At 51.3% G+C, this 14847-nt stretch overlaps 5 protein-coding genes across 5 annotated transcripts; 1 reads left to right on the forward strand and 4 right to left on the reverse strand.

Moving 5' to 3' along the window:
- Positions 1-518: 518 nt before the first annotated feature.
- SEPMUDRAFT_119398 (uncharacterized protein) lies at positions 519-1458 on the reverse strand (the record flags this gene model as incomplete). The annotated part of the gene is made up of 2 exons (XM_016901503.1): positions 519-719; positions 835-1458. 2 exons carry the CDS (start codon positions 1456-1458, stop codon positions 519-521), a joined length of 825 nt encoding a protein of 274 aa, XP_016759004.1.
- A 2280-nt stretch (positions 1459-3738) lies between these two features.
- On the forward strand, positions 3739-5946 carry SEPMUDRAFT_49798 (high affinity glucose transporter RGT2; the record flags this gene model as incomplete). Its single annotated transcript, XM_016909133.1, has 9 exons — positions 3739-3820; positions 3910-3925; positions 4006-4024; positions 4092-4421; positions 4493-4537; positions 4599-5037; positions 5103-5372; positions 5453-5497; positions 5561-5946. 9 exons carry the CDS (start codon positions 3739-3741, stop codon positions 5944-5946), a joined length of 1632 nt encoding a protein of 543 aa, XP_016759005.1.
- A 2452-nt stretch (positions 5947-8398) lies between these two features.
- Positions 8399-9012, reverse strand: SEPMUDRAFT_150837 (uncharacterized protein). Its single transcript, XM_016906428.1, has 3 exons — positions 8931-9012; positions 8658-8910; positions 8399-8553 (listed from the first exon to the last, which is right to left on the reverse strand). Exons 2-3 carry the CDS (start codon positions 8848-8850, stop codon positions 8528-8530), a joined length of 219 nt encoding a protein of 72 aa, XP_016759006.1. The 5' UTR covers positions 8851-8910; positions 8931-9012; the 3' UTR covers positions 8399-8527.
- Positions 9013-9324: 312 nt separating this feature from the next.
- SEPMUDRAFT_150838 (18S rRNA biogenesis protein) lies at positions 9325-11825 on the reverse strand. Its single transcript, XM_016906429.1, has one exon. The coding sequence runs from the start codon at positions 11702-11704 to the stop codon at positions 10496-10498; it is 1209 nt and encodes a 402-aa protein (XP_016759007.1). The 5' UTR covers positions 11705-11825; the 3' UTR covers positions 9325-10495.
- Positions 11826-12214: 389 nt separating this feature from the next.
- Positions 12215-13983, reverse strand: SEPMUDRAFT_150839 (RNA-binding domain-containing protein). The gene is made up of 7 exons (XM_016906430.1): positions 13440-13983; positions 13294-13366; positions 13131-13237; positions 12997-13076; positions 12809-12931; positions 12689-12754; positions 12215-12635 (listed from the first exon to the last, which is right to left on the reverse strand). The coding sequence occupies exons 1-7, from the start codon at positions 13457-13459 to the stop codon at positions 12568-12570; spliced, it is 537 nt and encodes a 178-aa protein (XP_016759008.1). The 5' UTR covers positions 13460-13983; the 3' UTR covers positions 12215-12567.
- Positions 13984-14847: the final 864 nt, after the last annotated feature.

Raw genomic sequence — 14847 nt, forward strand, 5'->3', positions numbered from 1 at the left:
GGGGGGGGGGTTGAGGTATTTTACCTGACCTTATTGGGGTGGGGGATTTATTCTAGAAGGGAAGGAAGAAGAGAAGGGGGGAGGGAGGTATATGTACATGTACCTACCTTACTCTTACTCTCACTTCTGGATGAGGGATGAGGGATAAGGGGGTGGTGATGACATTTAAACATTACATACCTACATACCAGGTATGCTGAGTGAGGACGGGGGAATGGGATGGGATGCGGTACTGCTGCATATAAGAAGACCAGTCGGAGGGAGGGTTGAGTAACATGCGAGTTTGAGTTGGTAGCATCGGGTACTACCTATGACTTTGCTTCATTCTGAGAGAGAGAGAGAGGGAGGGAGGGAGAGAGGTACAGAGATCCCCTAAAGCTTAAACATCGTCCTCAATCTATCCATTCGAGCTACATCTTTAATCTTTATACTATGATTCTCTCGCCAAACCAGACCAGACAAAACCAGACCACCAGCCCGAAACCTCGACACGGGGTGGTGTCAGCCGAAAAAATCAATCAACGCGGTGGCAATAATGGAGGCTGGGGTTCTTGGAGCATAATCGCTGCTGCTGCTGCTGCTGCTGTCGCCGCGGTACTCTTCTGTTGGCGTTGATGATAATCTTGTTCTTGTCCTTGTTCTTGTTCTTGTAGCTGCTGCTCAAATTCCGGCGGTGAACGTCTTCGGATTTCCATATACGGATACCGATGAATACCATACTATTGTAAATAAAAAAAAACAACATGAATCAGCAAAAGAAAAAGAAAGAAGAAGCGGACGAGATATTATAGTCTTTCTCGCATCCAAGCAGGGGCAGCAGCGTTATTTACTCACCATGAAAAGTGTCGCACAAGGCCGATTTATTCGATAGCCACGCCATAGTAAACTCTGCCAGGTGGGTTCAAAGCCGCAGAGGGGACCTAACACAAGTTCCAAATCTGCAATGGTCATGTCTCCCGTTGCGAGAGTGTGGTGGTGAGAGCCGAATTCGTTTTCGATGTAGAGGTCGAATTCGGGGAAGTGTTGGAGGGGGAGGAGGAGGAGGCTGTTCTTGTCGTCTTCGTCCGATGTAGTTTCGTATTTGAGTAAAGATTGGATGTTGTTGTTGTTGGAGGTCGTGGAAGATGATGTGGATGAAGATGATCGAAGACTATTGGGCCACTGGGAGGAGGAGGAGGAGGAGGAGTCTATTCGTGAGAAAGAATGTGAAGAGGAAGAAAAAGAGGCCGTCTCGGAGATTTCTCGTAATGATGCTGATGCTGATGTCGACGACGAGAAACGTGTATCAGGACGCGGTATATTAGCCTGAGGAAGTGCCTTGATAGCCTCAATGATATCGGTCGTGATTCGTCCCAAAGTGAGTTCTACGTCTCCGTCGATGCGTTCCAGATCGTAGTCGATGTCCCGAATGGCCCAGGCGACATCGAGTGGGATTTCGAGGGTGATTTGTACCGCCATGATGATGATGAACTGTTTCAGTGTACAGTTTCTGAAATGCTTACTTCAGTTGAGGAATTTTCTCTTTTGCAAAAGGGAAGGACTTATGAAGTTTTGTGAGCAACGCCGTTGGGTGTTTACTGCCCGTCGTTGAGTTGTTGCCACTGACAGCCAACGGTTTACGGTTGACCGGACTGGCTGTTGTGACTGGACTTGGGTGTTTTTGTTTCGATATTCATACAAGACGACTGGGTTCAAGATAGTGCAGATACGTAGCTCACTCTGTCCAAATTCTGTCACATGATGGGACGTATTGTGAGTCTTGGAGGGTGGGTGAGGAGTGCAGGAAGGGCCTAGGAAATGGTGGCGACAGCGGGATACTCGTCGCTGATGGCCGTCGGAGACTGACGGTTGAAGAGGTTCCTACAGGGCTTGTTCCCTAGTGAGGCTGACATGTTGGAGGGGTATCGAAAGGGAATACAATGCCAGCGAGTTGATGCTGGACCTCTGCATCTCATCTGCATCTGATCTGTACAAGCTGGCCAACACAGGGACACATCTGTTTGCCCGAGCGGGGAGCACGTTTCATCCCGCTATATGTGTGCCATTGTCAGTCTGATGAGGAGGGAGTGAGTGAGCGAGTGAGTGAGTGAGAACAGATGGTGACGGCGAGGTTGAAGGAGATGGTAGAGATGTCCTAGTTCTCGTTGCCAAGCACACTAAGGTACCTGAGTTTTCTGATTCTGATCAGATTTGCCCATCTTGATGCATCCAGATGATTCTCTTAGGTTCATCTCTCTTCTAGGCCAGCCAAGTCAGCAGGATCGAGGGCATCTCAGATCTCATCAGGCGGCACGATGGAGTGCATATGGCCCCTGGAATAGGAGGTACTTGTCGATGGAATTCCGACACTTGGCACTCATTCTCTCCGACTAGCCATTTCGTTGCACTGTACGACTGCTAGGTTGTTGTAGTCTACTACTCACTACTACTTAGTAACTTGGACTGCTGTAGTAAAAGTTGATGCTCACGCCTGTAGTTCCCTGTAGTCCCTGTAGGAGGTAGCTTACAGCCTTATATACAGCCTATACCCTTACGCGAACCAATCAATCCATCAATCTCCCTGGCTCGCGACTGGCCTGTTCTCTATGTTACCGTGCCATCGTTCAATGAGCTTCAATCATAGGTACATGTAGTTGGTCCCATGCCACGGCGACCCTAGTAAAATACAGAGTGTCCCTGTGAAAAAGGCCCGTCATGATTCATCACAACATGCATGTACCCACAGCAAGCACAGTACAGTACACTGAGTACAGTAGATGATCCTATCGACCAAATAGCGTAGATGCTCACTACTACAAGCAGACTCCCCATTCGCCTACATATGGCATCATTTGCCGAATTCATCCTCCTGTCATAGGTACTATGCAAGACTTTTGACATTTCTTATACGGAGGCTCCGGGTCACAGACTAAATTCTGTACAACTGAAAATCCGGGTTGGCACAGACAGTATTACCCACCCGTATGCGCGTGAGCATAATGAGCCGACAAGACTCGTGAATCGTGATTAGTTATTTTTGTTATTATTTTTGTTATTTGTTGTTGTAAAGGCTTATTGCTCAATTTGCGACTTCTTCCAGGGCGGCCGGGGGCACTCTCACGGCCTCAAATCTAATAATTGTTGCTTGTCTGGCGACGAGGTAACTTTTTTTTACAAAAGACAGACAGGAACAAAGTCTCGGCGAGATGGAGATTGTATTACACCACCCTTCTCAACTTGATTCTACCTACCCATCCATACCTCCTTATGCAAGCTCCCATCATCAATCACGATTCACATTCAGGCGAGTGCCGGCACTGGACAGCATGACAGTCAGGGTAGTGTCTCGTAAAGAAAAAAACTCCTCGTGCCATTATTCCGGGGCCAGGATAGTCTGGTCTGGAGAAGCTCGTGCTCTGTGGCGGAGAAGACAGGGGCAGTGCTGGGAGTGAAGTACAATGACTGGTTGACATTTTACCACCTCCACTAACAATGCTTGACAGATGCTTGAAAGTTGACACATGCTTGATGAATGGATGGGTGTGTATGGGAGCAGTTCACGAGCTTCATGGGAATCCTGGCGGCTCGCGTGGCCGTCTGACAGTCTGTAGTACTTGGACTTCCCCAACTTCCCCATAAAAGTCTACTGTCTCGCGGTTTTCTAGAATCATCTGGTGTTGTACTGTACATTCCCACTTGCAATTCATACCATCTTCTTTTCTCCTTCGCATTCATCGGGACACGACGAGGTTTCCCATCATGACTTTCACCATCAAGCCGCCACCGGGCACTCCAGGCAAGGCTTGGCCTGCCATTGTCGTCGGCCTCTTTGTTGCATTTGGTGAGAATCTCTTCTTCTCATCTCTTTTTCTCCTCCTCTCCGCTTCAGCATGTTGTTGGTTGGAAGCTCGGGGCTGACATGATACGCAGGTGGTGTTTTGTTTGGGTAAGACACACTCTCTTTCTCCTCCCAAGAGCAGACGCTGCTCCCCTCATCTACTACATGCTGATCTGTTCGGAATCCAGATATGACACAGGCACCATCGTGAGTTACTGTCCCGTCACTAATAAGTGTCCGAGAGTAGCGACCGCGAGACTGACGAGAACACAAGGGAGGCATCCTTGCCATGCCATACTGGCTCAAGACCTTTTCCACAGGCGCCATCGACGACAAGACAGGCGAGCCCGCCATTACTGCATCGCAATCATCCTTGATCGTGTCCTTGCTGTCTGCCGGTACCTTTTGTGGTGCCTTGACCGCTGCGCCCACCGGAGACTTTTTTGGTCGTCGATGGGGTCTGATGGTCTCTACGCTGGTTTTCACCTTCGGTGTCATCCTCCAGACTGCAGCGACCGCCATCCCACTCTTTGTTGCTGGCCGCTTTTTCGCGGGATATGGTGTCGGCATGATTAGCTGTCTCATCCCACTCTACCAGTCCGAAGTGAGATGATCTGATAGCTCTCTCCCGCACATGTTATCACTGCTAATTCGTTGTTCTTCTCCTCTAAATAGACAGCGCCCAAATGGATTCGTGGAACCATCGTCGGAGCATATCAGGTGAGATATCCATCCATCCACCCTGATTCCACACTTGAACCTAACCCATCACAATCTGTAGTGGGCCATCACAATCGGTTTACTCCTCGCAGCCATAGTCGACAACTCCACCAAAGACCGCAATGACTCTGGCTCCTACCGCATCCCCATCGCAGTACAATTCGCCTGGGCCATCATCCTCTTCGGTGGCATGCTGCTACTTCCCGAAACACCACGCATGTGGATCAAGCGTGGTCAACCCGAGAAAGCAGCCCAGTCACTCTCCATGCTGCGTAGACTGGATATCAACGATCCCTCACTCGTCGAGGAGCTTGCAGAAATCACTGCGAATCACGAATATGAACTTTCTCTCGGAGAGGCGACATATCTGGACTGTTTCAAAGGAAATTTAGGCAAACGTCTTGCTACAGGATGTGGATTGCAGGCATTGCAGCAATTGACTGGTGTGAATTTTATCTTTTACTATGGAACATCTTTTTTTAAGAATTCTGGCATCACCAGTAAGTTCCTCTTTCCCCCTCCCCTTTGTATCTCCCACCCCAAATAATCCTAACATCCTCTCTAGACTCCTTCGTCGTAAGCATGATCACCTGCGGAGTCAACGTCACATCCACTCTACCCGGTCTATGGATGGTAGAGAAATGGGGCCGACGCAATCTTCTCTTATTCGGAGCCGTCGGCATGGCAGTCAGTCAATTCATCGTGGCAGGAGTAGGAACAGGAGCAGGAATTGAAAATCTCGCCGCTCAAAAAGCTTTGATTGCTTTTGTTTGTATTTATATTTTCTTTTTTGCGTGTAGTTGGGGTCCTGTTGCTTGGATTGTTACGGGCGAAAGTAAGTCTTCATTCTACAACTTTCGACATTTTGGACGAGAGAAAGAGAGAGACTGACACTTCTTCTTCTTCTCACCACAGTCTTCCCCCTCAAAGTCCGCGCCAAATCCCTCTCCATGACAACAGGTACGTTCCCCCTCCCCCTCCCCCTTTCCCCCCTCAAACTAACCTCTCCCAACCCCCCCCCAGCATCCAACTGGCTCCTCAACTGGGCAATAGCCTACTCAACGCCCTACATGGTAAACTCCGGTCCCGGAAACGCCAACCTCCAAAGCAAAGTATTCTTCGTCTGGGGCTCCTTCTGCTTCGTCTGCATATTTTTCGTGTGGGCCATGATTTACGAAACCAAGGGTCTGTCGCTGGAACAAGTGGATGAAATGTATGAGAAAGTGAATCGTGCTTGGAATTCTCCGGGGTTTGTTCCCACGGTGAGCTTTAGAGAGGAGGTGAGGGGTTTGGGGAGTATTTCTGGTGCTGCTGGGAAGGGGGAGGGGGAGGGGGAGAAGGGGAGTGAGGAGGAGCAGGAGGAGGTGCTGGGGAAGCAAGGGGAGGTGGTGAAGTCGGAGTTTAAGTAGGTATGGGTGGGGGTGGGTGTTTGGTTAGTAGTATGGCGGGGACGGGGAGGAAAAAGAGAGAAAGGGAGAGAGAGGTTTTGACGGTCGGTAATTTTGATTTGATTTGACGGAGGAGGCAGTAGTGAGAGTGAGAGAGAGAGAGAGAGCAGCAGACTGTCCGAGCAAAAAAAACTTCAAGTAGGTTAGGTAGGAAAAAATGTCTTTTTTTTTCAGTATCTTTTTTTCACTGTCTTCAGTCTTTAAGCAGCTAGTTTCCCATCTCCTTTTCCACCTTTCTTCCCTCTTCCCTCAACCTATCTATCTTGTCTACCTTGCCTGTACCTTATCCTCCTGTTTGCCGTCTACTTTCCCCAATATCTTTCTATACCTAACTATAGACCACACACTCCACTCCCCAATTGCCATCCGGTAAAGATTCTTTTTTTTTTCTCTTCTCGCGTCTATGTATAGCACAGCACAGCACAGCAGAACTCTTGTGGAAGACATGTTTGAGAGTGGAAAAGTCAGTATTGTTATTGTTATTATTTATTTATTTATGCTGGAATCTTTTTGTTTTTTCGTTTTTCGAGCTTGCTTGACTTGACCTGTTTACTTGACTTGATTGATGGATTTGATTTGACTTGCTTGTTCGCTTACTCCACTCGAGTACTAAACCTGAAGCGATTGCTGGTAGCTTTTTCCAATACCTTCCACTTCTTCTTCTTCTTCTTCTTCTCGCAAATTTTGAAACAGTGAGAAATTGAAATCGGCTTCTACGAAGTTATGCTTCTCTGTCGTTAGACAACTTCCCATATCAGTAAAATCTTCCTAGTAACTATCATCTTCGACTGCTTCTTGCAAAAGGGTCTTCATCTCAGCTTCCGCATCTGTCATACCAGTGTTGAAATTCCATCAAGCCGCTCATTTTGCCATTATCTCCAGCGGTCGTTGATCCATAAAAGCCGCTTTTTGGGCATGACCAGCGACTGGTCTTTTTCCTTTCGGCCTCGACTAAAAGCCCCCTCCCTCCTATTTCTGCACGCTTGCATTTCTCTGAATTCGAATCCATTCCAATTTTTGGAAACGTCTTTTTCTCGGTCACCTCACCATGATCAATTGTTTGCACAAAGCAAGGTTCCGCAGAAGCCTTTAATCAAAGGAATCTTTCCGCTCCTACGGCGGCGGCAAAATTCTGCCAAGTTCATTTCGCTATAGCTTTTGACAGTCTTGGAACTCGGAGTCCGCTTCCTTATTGAGGTAGTCTGCGGTGCGAACCGTCGACTGGTCTTTTCCTGTCGGTGGTGACTGATGGCGTCCTGTCGTTGCAAGCAAGTTTGCGCAACCTTTTGGCCGCAGCACGTTCCATTCGACGCTTTTGCTCCTCGTCCTCGGCGTTCTGCTTTGCGATGAGAAGCGTGGGAGGGCTGGGAATGGGTCGAGCGTCAGGCACGGAGACAGATGCTACGTTTTTCCTCGGCCTTGCATACGAGGCTCGGACTATTCTTCGTTTGCATCATCAAGGTATTGACTCCAGCTCCGGTAGCTGCGGCAAGAGTGGCAGCGGCAGCGAGATTCTCCTGGTGTAGTACTTTCTGGCGTGCTTCGAAGGCGAGTGCGGTCTTTTTCGCTTCAGCGTAGGCGTCCAAAGGGATGGTGGTGCTGTCGGTCGCAGGCGAAGAGACTGGCGTGAGCTGGGGGGAGGTCGCGTCGGGCTTTTGTCCAGCTGTTCACCCGGTGGCGGTTGAGGAAAAATTGGCGAATTGCGGTACTGTTGTAGTGCGCCCTGTAAGCGACGCTAGATGTGGAGTTGTGTGGAAAGACTGTAGTGGAGGAGGTGAAGACTCAAGCAGCCGCCCGAGAAACTTGGGTGCAGAGGTCAATTGCGCCACCTTCTCTTCATTATCGACGTCGCGAATGAAATGTAGTGCCTCAAGACCGGCATATGCTACTCTCTTCTTCTCCTACACTTCGCGCCCCTCCTAGTGCGCTATCCTGATGATGTAGTATAGATTGCAGATCGGGCGCCCCCTATCGCTGCAGTCTCCCACTGCTTGTGCTACCAGGCGAAGCAAAGACGGCACTAAAAGTAGGTTTCGTGGTGATTACTGCCTCTGCGAGGCCGATCGCAATGCAACACCGTCGTCAAGCGGTGCACACGCTTCGCCGACTGCTCCGTTGTGTCTTGGCTAATAGCGACCGCGAGCATTGTCCCCATGAGAGCCTTGATGTCTCCCATTTCCGGGGTTGTGCGCTGGGCGCGGTAGACGATGGCTTTGGTGTCAGAAGCAAGATCTTCTGCCAGATACCCCTTACAAGGCATACGGAACCAAACAAGTTCGGCTCCATAGCGGACTCCGAGCAGGTCTTCAGGGACCCGCTTGGCCCCGTCGAGAGGAGAGCACACGATCGCGCTGTCGTTGAGCGCAATTTCTCCTGCCATTGCAGACGAGGTAATAGCGGTGCGGTAGTGGTGGTGGTGGCTTGGTAGCGATATTGTCCCATCAGGGGTAGAACGAAATTTTAAGGTAGAAGTTTGAGATATGTACACTAGCGCACGTAGCACTTCCGGAGTGAAGGAATCGAGTATATCGGCCGGGTCTTCCTAGTAGCTCTTCTTGTATACAAAAACTACAGTAATGATCTTAGGGTGTTAGTGCAGATCCTATCAGTTCGCGAAAAGGAGAACTCGAATGCTACTCCTTTGTAGTACGTGAATTGTGAACGATACTAACGCATTATTAGTGGCTGAATCAGAACAGCAAGCCAAGAGAGTCGCTCTCTTAGCGTCTTTTCCCTCACACTCAAGGACAACAATACGCCGAATGATTCACTACCGAGCAAGGTCCATAGCCGAGCAAGCCAGAGACGACTACGGGTCAGCACATTCCCCGGTGATGTTGCCGGCCAGCACTGTCTCCATACCATGAGCCTGGTATTTTCTGACTATCTTTGCGGTGAGCTACTTCAATTTGTCTTGGTAGCCCCCTTTTCCGATCTTCCAGTACCAGCTGTCTCCTACCGGGTGGGCTTCGACTTCGCGGGCCAGATCTTTCAGCATCGGTGGCTCTCTGATATCTTTTGTCTTTCTCGTCGAACTCGGATATGATACGGCTTGTAAGATTCGAGCGCGAGTGACTTGCGCGCCTCGTAGGAACAGACCGCTCTTCTGGTACTTTTTCGTTCGCAAATAACCCTGGCAATGCTTCAAAAGAGCCAACTGTGCATCCGTCATTATCGCCACCAAGAGGGGAGAGGCAACAGCCACTGAAAGGAGCACGGCATCATCAAACGTGCTGGAGGTGGGAGGAGAAGAACGAAGACGACCACTGAGTGATACCCACGGTTCTCCTTTTCCACATAACCGTATAGCAATACTTCCAAGCGGCCAACTCTAGTGCAGAAAAACTCGTTGCGCAAAGCGAGAAGAGCAATTCTACTCACAAGCAATCGATACCTACATTACCACATGCGCTCTGCAGGTGACGAAGATGCACGACGCCTAGCTCTCCTCTCAAGGATCGTCACCGCTATTTTTGTTTTTCTCTTCTTTTTCCGTCCTTTTCTTGTCTTTTTTTAGACGGCCGTATCCAGTCATCAAAATCCCCACGCTTCTCCTCTTCCACCTTCCCATAACAAATATGTGTATCTTCAAAATCGTCCGTCCTACCGCAAAATCCAGCTTCATCATCACCGCTGCTGATGCTCGCGCGAGGGAAGAAGAAGAAGCGCGCTCGTCTCATCTTGAAGGGCAGCCGCAGTTCCATTTGTGGGTGATACGGGTTTGAATGTATGGAACCGATATGCGAGTTGAGAGTCTTGAGAGTGACGATGAAATGCGTTTGTCAGGCAACCCCAAATGCTTCGCTTTTTCTCTTCTCTCTCCTTAGTACAGATAATGGCCAAATAGTCGAGCATAACGCCTAGGGGTATAGGATTGACTCCATGCAACTCCGGCTTCGTTGGCACTTTGCAACCCATACTAGGGACCACCGCTTTCGAAATGCCGTTCTTTCTCTTCTTTCTGGTGAGAGCTTGCACATCCGAAGCGCGCAACTCTGCTACAGAGTTGAGTACTATGGATTGCAAATGTCGAAGGCCATCTTTCCATGTAAGTGCTCCTGCTACCTGCCTGGTACAGTATTTTAGTCCAAACTGACGACGCAGGCCAAAATGCGTGCGTAAGTAGTCGGGCCAATGGAGTAGACAGACCTGGAATTGATCTTCCGGCTGAGGAATTCGGCTTTTGCCATTAGAGACGCACGTGCCGTCTCATCAAGTCTTGGGAGTGGTAGGGCCGAGGACGGGGCTGGTAGGCAGCGACAAGCAGTGTGAGAGAGAAAGTCCCTCTAATACTGCCCCTGACAAAGCAGTATGTAAAGCCAAGGTAAGGTACCTTACAGATGCAGACCTGGTAGAAGTCCGAGAATTTCTTCTTCCTGGGTGCCTTAGATATCAACGACGTGATGCTCCAAGTCATATGCAAGGTACCGAAGAGGAGTCCAGTATAGGGATGAAAATGCACCAAGAAGCCAGAGTAGGTATGTGGGAGAGAAGTAGCAGCAGCCTTTATTCAGGCAATCTTACGACCGACGTTACCCACGCCGCGCCCTACGATGGAGACTAAAGCTTCGCCTTCCTCATCGCTGTCCTTGATGCCCCAGCCTGTCATGCCAAAAGACCGCAAGTCTCTCGCCAGCTGGACGACAGGTTCTGTGCCGAGGACTTCCTTGCCAATCGCCAGTCTGCCCACATCCTCACTGCCCATTGCCATCATGGTCAATACGGTCGGCGCCGCGACGTTGGACACGAACCCGCCCTGCGCGATAGACTCCAGCAGCTGATATGCGCATCTCTTGCCCAGATCCTCCGGAACTTCCCCGCCGCTCCAGTCACTCGCGACATCTGCCGAGTACAAGGCTCCCGTATTCGACTCGGCCACCAAGCTCAGCCCAAACCCAAGCCCAATCTTCTTCTTCGCATGTGCATTGTTTCTCTCAGGCGCAGCGATGAGCGGCGCAGAGCTCACGTCCGAGTGTATCCGCGTATCAGGAACAAACTCGTTCAACACGCCTCTTGCTGCGTGAATCATTCGCGCGTTGTTCGCACCCGCCACTCCTGTCGCATATGCCACGCCTTGTATCCTTCTTATTCTGCCCGCATCGAGCAAGTGTATCGTCTTGGGTAGCCGTACTTGATGTCCGAATACCAGCTGTACCTCTCCTCCTCCTCCCACACCACCTGGTCCCGGATTTGATCTTTTCAGCACCCGTAGCTCGAGGTCGCGGTCGATTCCGAAGCTCTTGAAAATGGGCAGGATCGCTGTTCGTACTGTGTCCACTGATACATCTCCCGTCGGCGTAGCAGAGGTAATGACGCCCGGACCCGTCAATAGAACGTTCATCTTCGCTTTCGAGAACGGGGCGAGCAGACACAGCGGTATGAGGAAGAAGCTTGCGCCTCGATAGCAGCCTGCTTCGACTTCATGCCGTATGACACCTCCCGATGCGCCATGTCCTGCAGCGCTCCCGGTGATTAGGCCTGGGTGGTAGATGACCTGCGTGCCCGTCTCCGTGATGGCACTTTCGGAGCCGTTCGTGATCGCATCAAGTAATCGTAGAAAGGACTTCTCGTGCGGTGCAATGCCTGGGGCGCTAGGGTTTGATTTCCTGATTTCTGATATCACGACTGGTTTCCCTGTCAATGTCGCCAGTACCAAGCGACTGATCAGATGCTTCGAGCCTTTGAATCGGATTCTTTTGGGGCCCGGAGCGGCAGCCATCTTTGCAGCGTGTGCGCGAGGTTTGTCCTAAAAATCGGGCGCTGATCTGTAGATGTCAAGCTCGGCCAGGAGGTACGTTGCGGTTTTGCTGCTCATAGGAGGAGGTAGGAGGTAGTGTGGGTGATCGTCGAAAGTGGTGGTGGTCGAGCTGGAAATCTAGTGCAGTGTTGGCCAGTCGAAAATTATTCCAGATATGCATGAATGGAAGCTTCTTCCTAGCGCAGATACAATAGCAGCGGCCCTTGCAACCAAGCTTCGGAACAGTATACCGAGGACGACATCTCAACTTTAAGGCGGCCAAATCACATACGTATGCTGTAGCCATGCTACCATCATGTCACTGCACATGGATGCTGACAATCGCTGGTACCTACAGCCTGGAGGCTCAGTGCCTCAAAAGACCATTCAACTCGACCTGCACCGCCAGTTCTCACATCTAAGACATAATGTTTCACTTTCGAAGACATCGAGTCATATTCCAGGTTAGAATCAATGGAGATGTCAATGGAGGTAAAAGACAGTGATCAAGACTCGTGACTCCATGCCATTATGCGTGCTAATCGCAGCGCACAGAGCTAATAAAGCAACAACGCCTAGCTACCATCATCTTCTGCCGCAGCGTGGGTATCATTTGATCTCTTCGTCGGTCGATTCCAAGCCCGAATCACAAACAGCTGCCCTTGCCGAAGCAGGACGGTGCGGCTGTCGTTGCCGCTGGCCGTAGAAACATGCATGTCCCATCCCCGAGCTCCATGCTATTGCATCTGCATTCACTCTAAGTCTCTCGAGTGAGAGTAATCCTTGATCCCAACTTTTGAGAAAGGTGTAGAGGAGAGTAAGAAATGGGTCGTGTCAGCAGATGACTAGTAGCCGCCCTGCTGCTGCTGGCCGCCATAGCCACCGCCGTTGGGCTGCTGCTGGTAGCCGCCATCTGGTCATTGTTAGCCAAAAGCACATCGAGTTCTGGGTACCGCATCAACATACCTTGGCCACCGTAGCCACCACCGCCTCCACCGCGCCAGTTTCCACCACCGCCGCCGCCCTGGTAGCCTTCTCCCCAAGTTAGTGATCAGGTGCGCCAAAAGTCGGATCGTTGCAACTCACCGCCGCCACCGTAACCGCCCTGCTGGCCACCATAGCCACCGCCGGATCCGTAGCCACCACCGTAGCCGCCGCCCTGCTGGCCTCCATAGCCACCACGACCGCCGCCACCGTATCCACCGCCGCCTAGATGTTTGTCAGCAGTGTTCGAGATGGTAGGAAGGAGCGAAGCGAAGCAATGAAAGTCATACCGCGTCCGCCGCCAAAGCCACCGCCTCCTCCGCTGCCACGGTCACTAGCCTTGTCAACGCGGATGGTGCGTCCGTCGAATCTGTCAAAGTTGGTCAGTGGCGAGGTCGGAGTTAATTCCGAGGCTGCGACCTACTCGACATTGTTCATGGCCGCAATGGCAGCATCGGCACCTGCATCTTCGGCAAAGCGCACGAAACCGAAGCCACGGCTGCGACCGGTATCGCGGTCCTTGACAACGACCTGTTTTGTGTACAGTTAGTGGGGTGCGTTGGCGTTCTTTCCTGTGTCGCACTCACGGCTTCGTCGACTTGACCGAACTCCTCGAACTTGGCGCGCAAGGTTTGGTCATCAGTATGCCATGCCAGGCCGCTATGGGTCGGTGTCAGTGGAAATGCGACGATTGAATGGGGAGGGGGAGGAGGAGCAGGAGGAGGATGCGTACCCGATGAATAGCTTAGACATTGTCGTCTGTCTTGTCGCGAAAGGTAAGGACCGAATTGATCTCTCGTCGCACTGTAGGTAGCACCGCGCACACTCTCTCGCACTGGTCTGGGGGCGTGTGGAACGGAAAGTTGCAGTCGATGGAAGTTGGTGTGGTTGATGTTTGTGAAAGAAGGTCAGATTCAAACTTGGGGAACAAGGCTGCAAAGGGCAGAGCGGGACCAGTCACATGCAGCACGGCCGAGAAGTGACCAGGATTAGCACGTGTCCAAGGCTGAGAGCTACCTGATGATGATGCGGTGTTCTGAGGTCGCCAAATGATCGCCGAAGTGAGCCAGTAAGGTCAGTCAGGTAGTGCCAAAGTGCTGTTTGTGCGGTGCCGAAAGACGGTCGCCGTTACCACGCAGTTGGATCGGTCGGGTGTGCGAGTGCAATACCACCTAGTGCGGGACAGTTGGCCACAGATGATGCGGGCAGAGACACCAAGAACCGGGACGATCGAGGCAGCGCGAGTTTCACACAACCGGCGAGAGGAGAGGAAAAGTTGGAAATGCAATGGCGTGTGCGTGAGAGTCGAGGACACGAGAGGAGGGGAGCCATGCCCCTCATTCGCCTCTCGCAGCAAGCCATAGACGAATTACCTCCTACCTACCTACCTACCTCTACCTTACCTGACAGTACTACCTAAAGGTACCGTCTACATGTGTACATACCACCTACCACCGACCGACCTGCTTATTTACAGGCTGCGCTGCGCTGCGCACGCGCTACCACCTCCTACCTGACCTTGGAAGACCTCAATTGCACCACGACCGGACGCAAGTAGCCGCAGCCGGTGGCACGTTGCGTAGGACCACACTCGCACGCCATTGGGCTCACTTGCCCGTTCCCGCAAGAATGTACAGTACGTGGTCGGTGGTCGTACGAGCTGTGAATGGCTAGAGGCTCTAGCTCCAGCTGCGAGTGAACGAATGGTCTGCAGGAAGCGGCCCAAGACTCGGAGCTGTCACTGGTGAGCAGTCCCGTGCTAGTGCTGCAATGCGGATGTCCACTGGCTCAGGCAGTAGTGCCGCAGTAGCTTACAGGCAGGACGCTGCATTTCACCATGGATGGTGTTGTTGAGGTGAGCTTGCTTGCTTGCTTCGCGCTTCCTTTGGGTTTGCTTGGAGTACCGACGTAGGTAGATAGGAATGTGAGAAACGTATGTCGGCATTACTCGGCTTCCGAGGTGCGAGAGCATACACGCCATACAGCATCTAGAGGTAATACTTATCCGCTTCCGCAGCACCTGCACAGCCAATAATGTGAAGAGGAGCCTGAGGAGGGGGCCACAGCGGCACGGATTTCTATCGATAACGGGTGCCTAGTACCTGTAGCTTCTGTAGGTCTAAATAGAGAACAAATCACCT

This window comes from Sphaerulina musiva, assembly GCF_000320565.1.
Source record: "Sphaerulina musiva SO2202 unplaced genomic scaffold SEPMUscaffold_8, whole genome shotgun sequence".
Taxonomy (NCBI): domain Eukaryota; kingdom Fungi; phylum Ascomycota; class Dothideomycetes; order Mycosphaerellales; family Mycosphaerellaceae; genus Sphaerulina; species Sphaerulina musiva.

Bases quoted from the DNA above. Each gene is read 5' to 3' on its own strand.
- SEPMUDRAFT_150839 (XM_016906430.1), bottom strand. From the start codon at position 13,459: ATGTCTAAGCTATTCATCGG. The intron at 13,367-13,439 runs GTACGCATCCTC...ACCGACCCATAG, and splicing joins ATGTCTAAGCTATTCATCGG to CGGCCTGGCATGGCATACTG. The intron at 13,077-13,130 runs GTAGGTCGCAGC...CAACTTTGACAG, and splicing joins GCGGCCATGAACAATGTCGA to ATTCGACGGACGCACCATCC.
- SEPMUDRAFT_150837 (XM_016906428.1), bottom strand. From the start codon at position 8,850: ATGGTATGGAGACAGTGCTGGCCGGCAACATCACCGGGGAATGTGCTG. The intron at 8,554-8,657 runs GTTAGTATCGTT...TCATTACTGTAG, and splicing joins GATTCAGCCACTAATAATGC to TTTTTGTATACAAGAAGAGC.
- SEPMUDRAFT_150838 (XM_016906429.1), bottom strand. From the start codon at position 11,704: ATGGCTGCCGCTCCGGGCCCCAAAAGAATCCGATTCAAAGGCTCGAAG.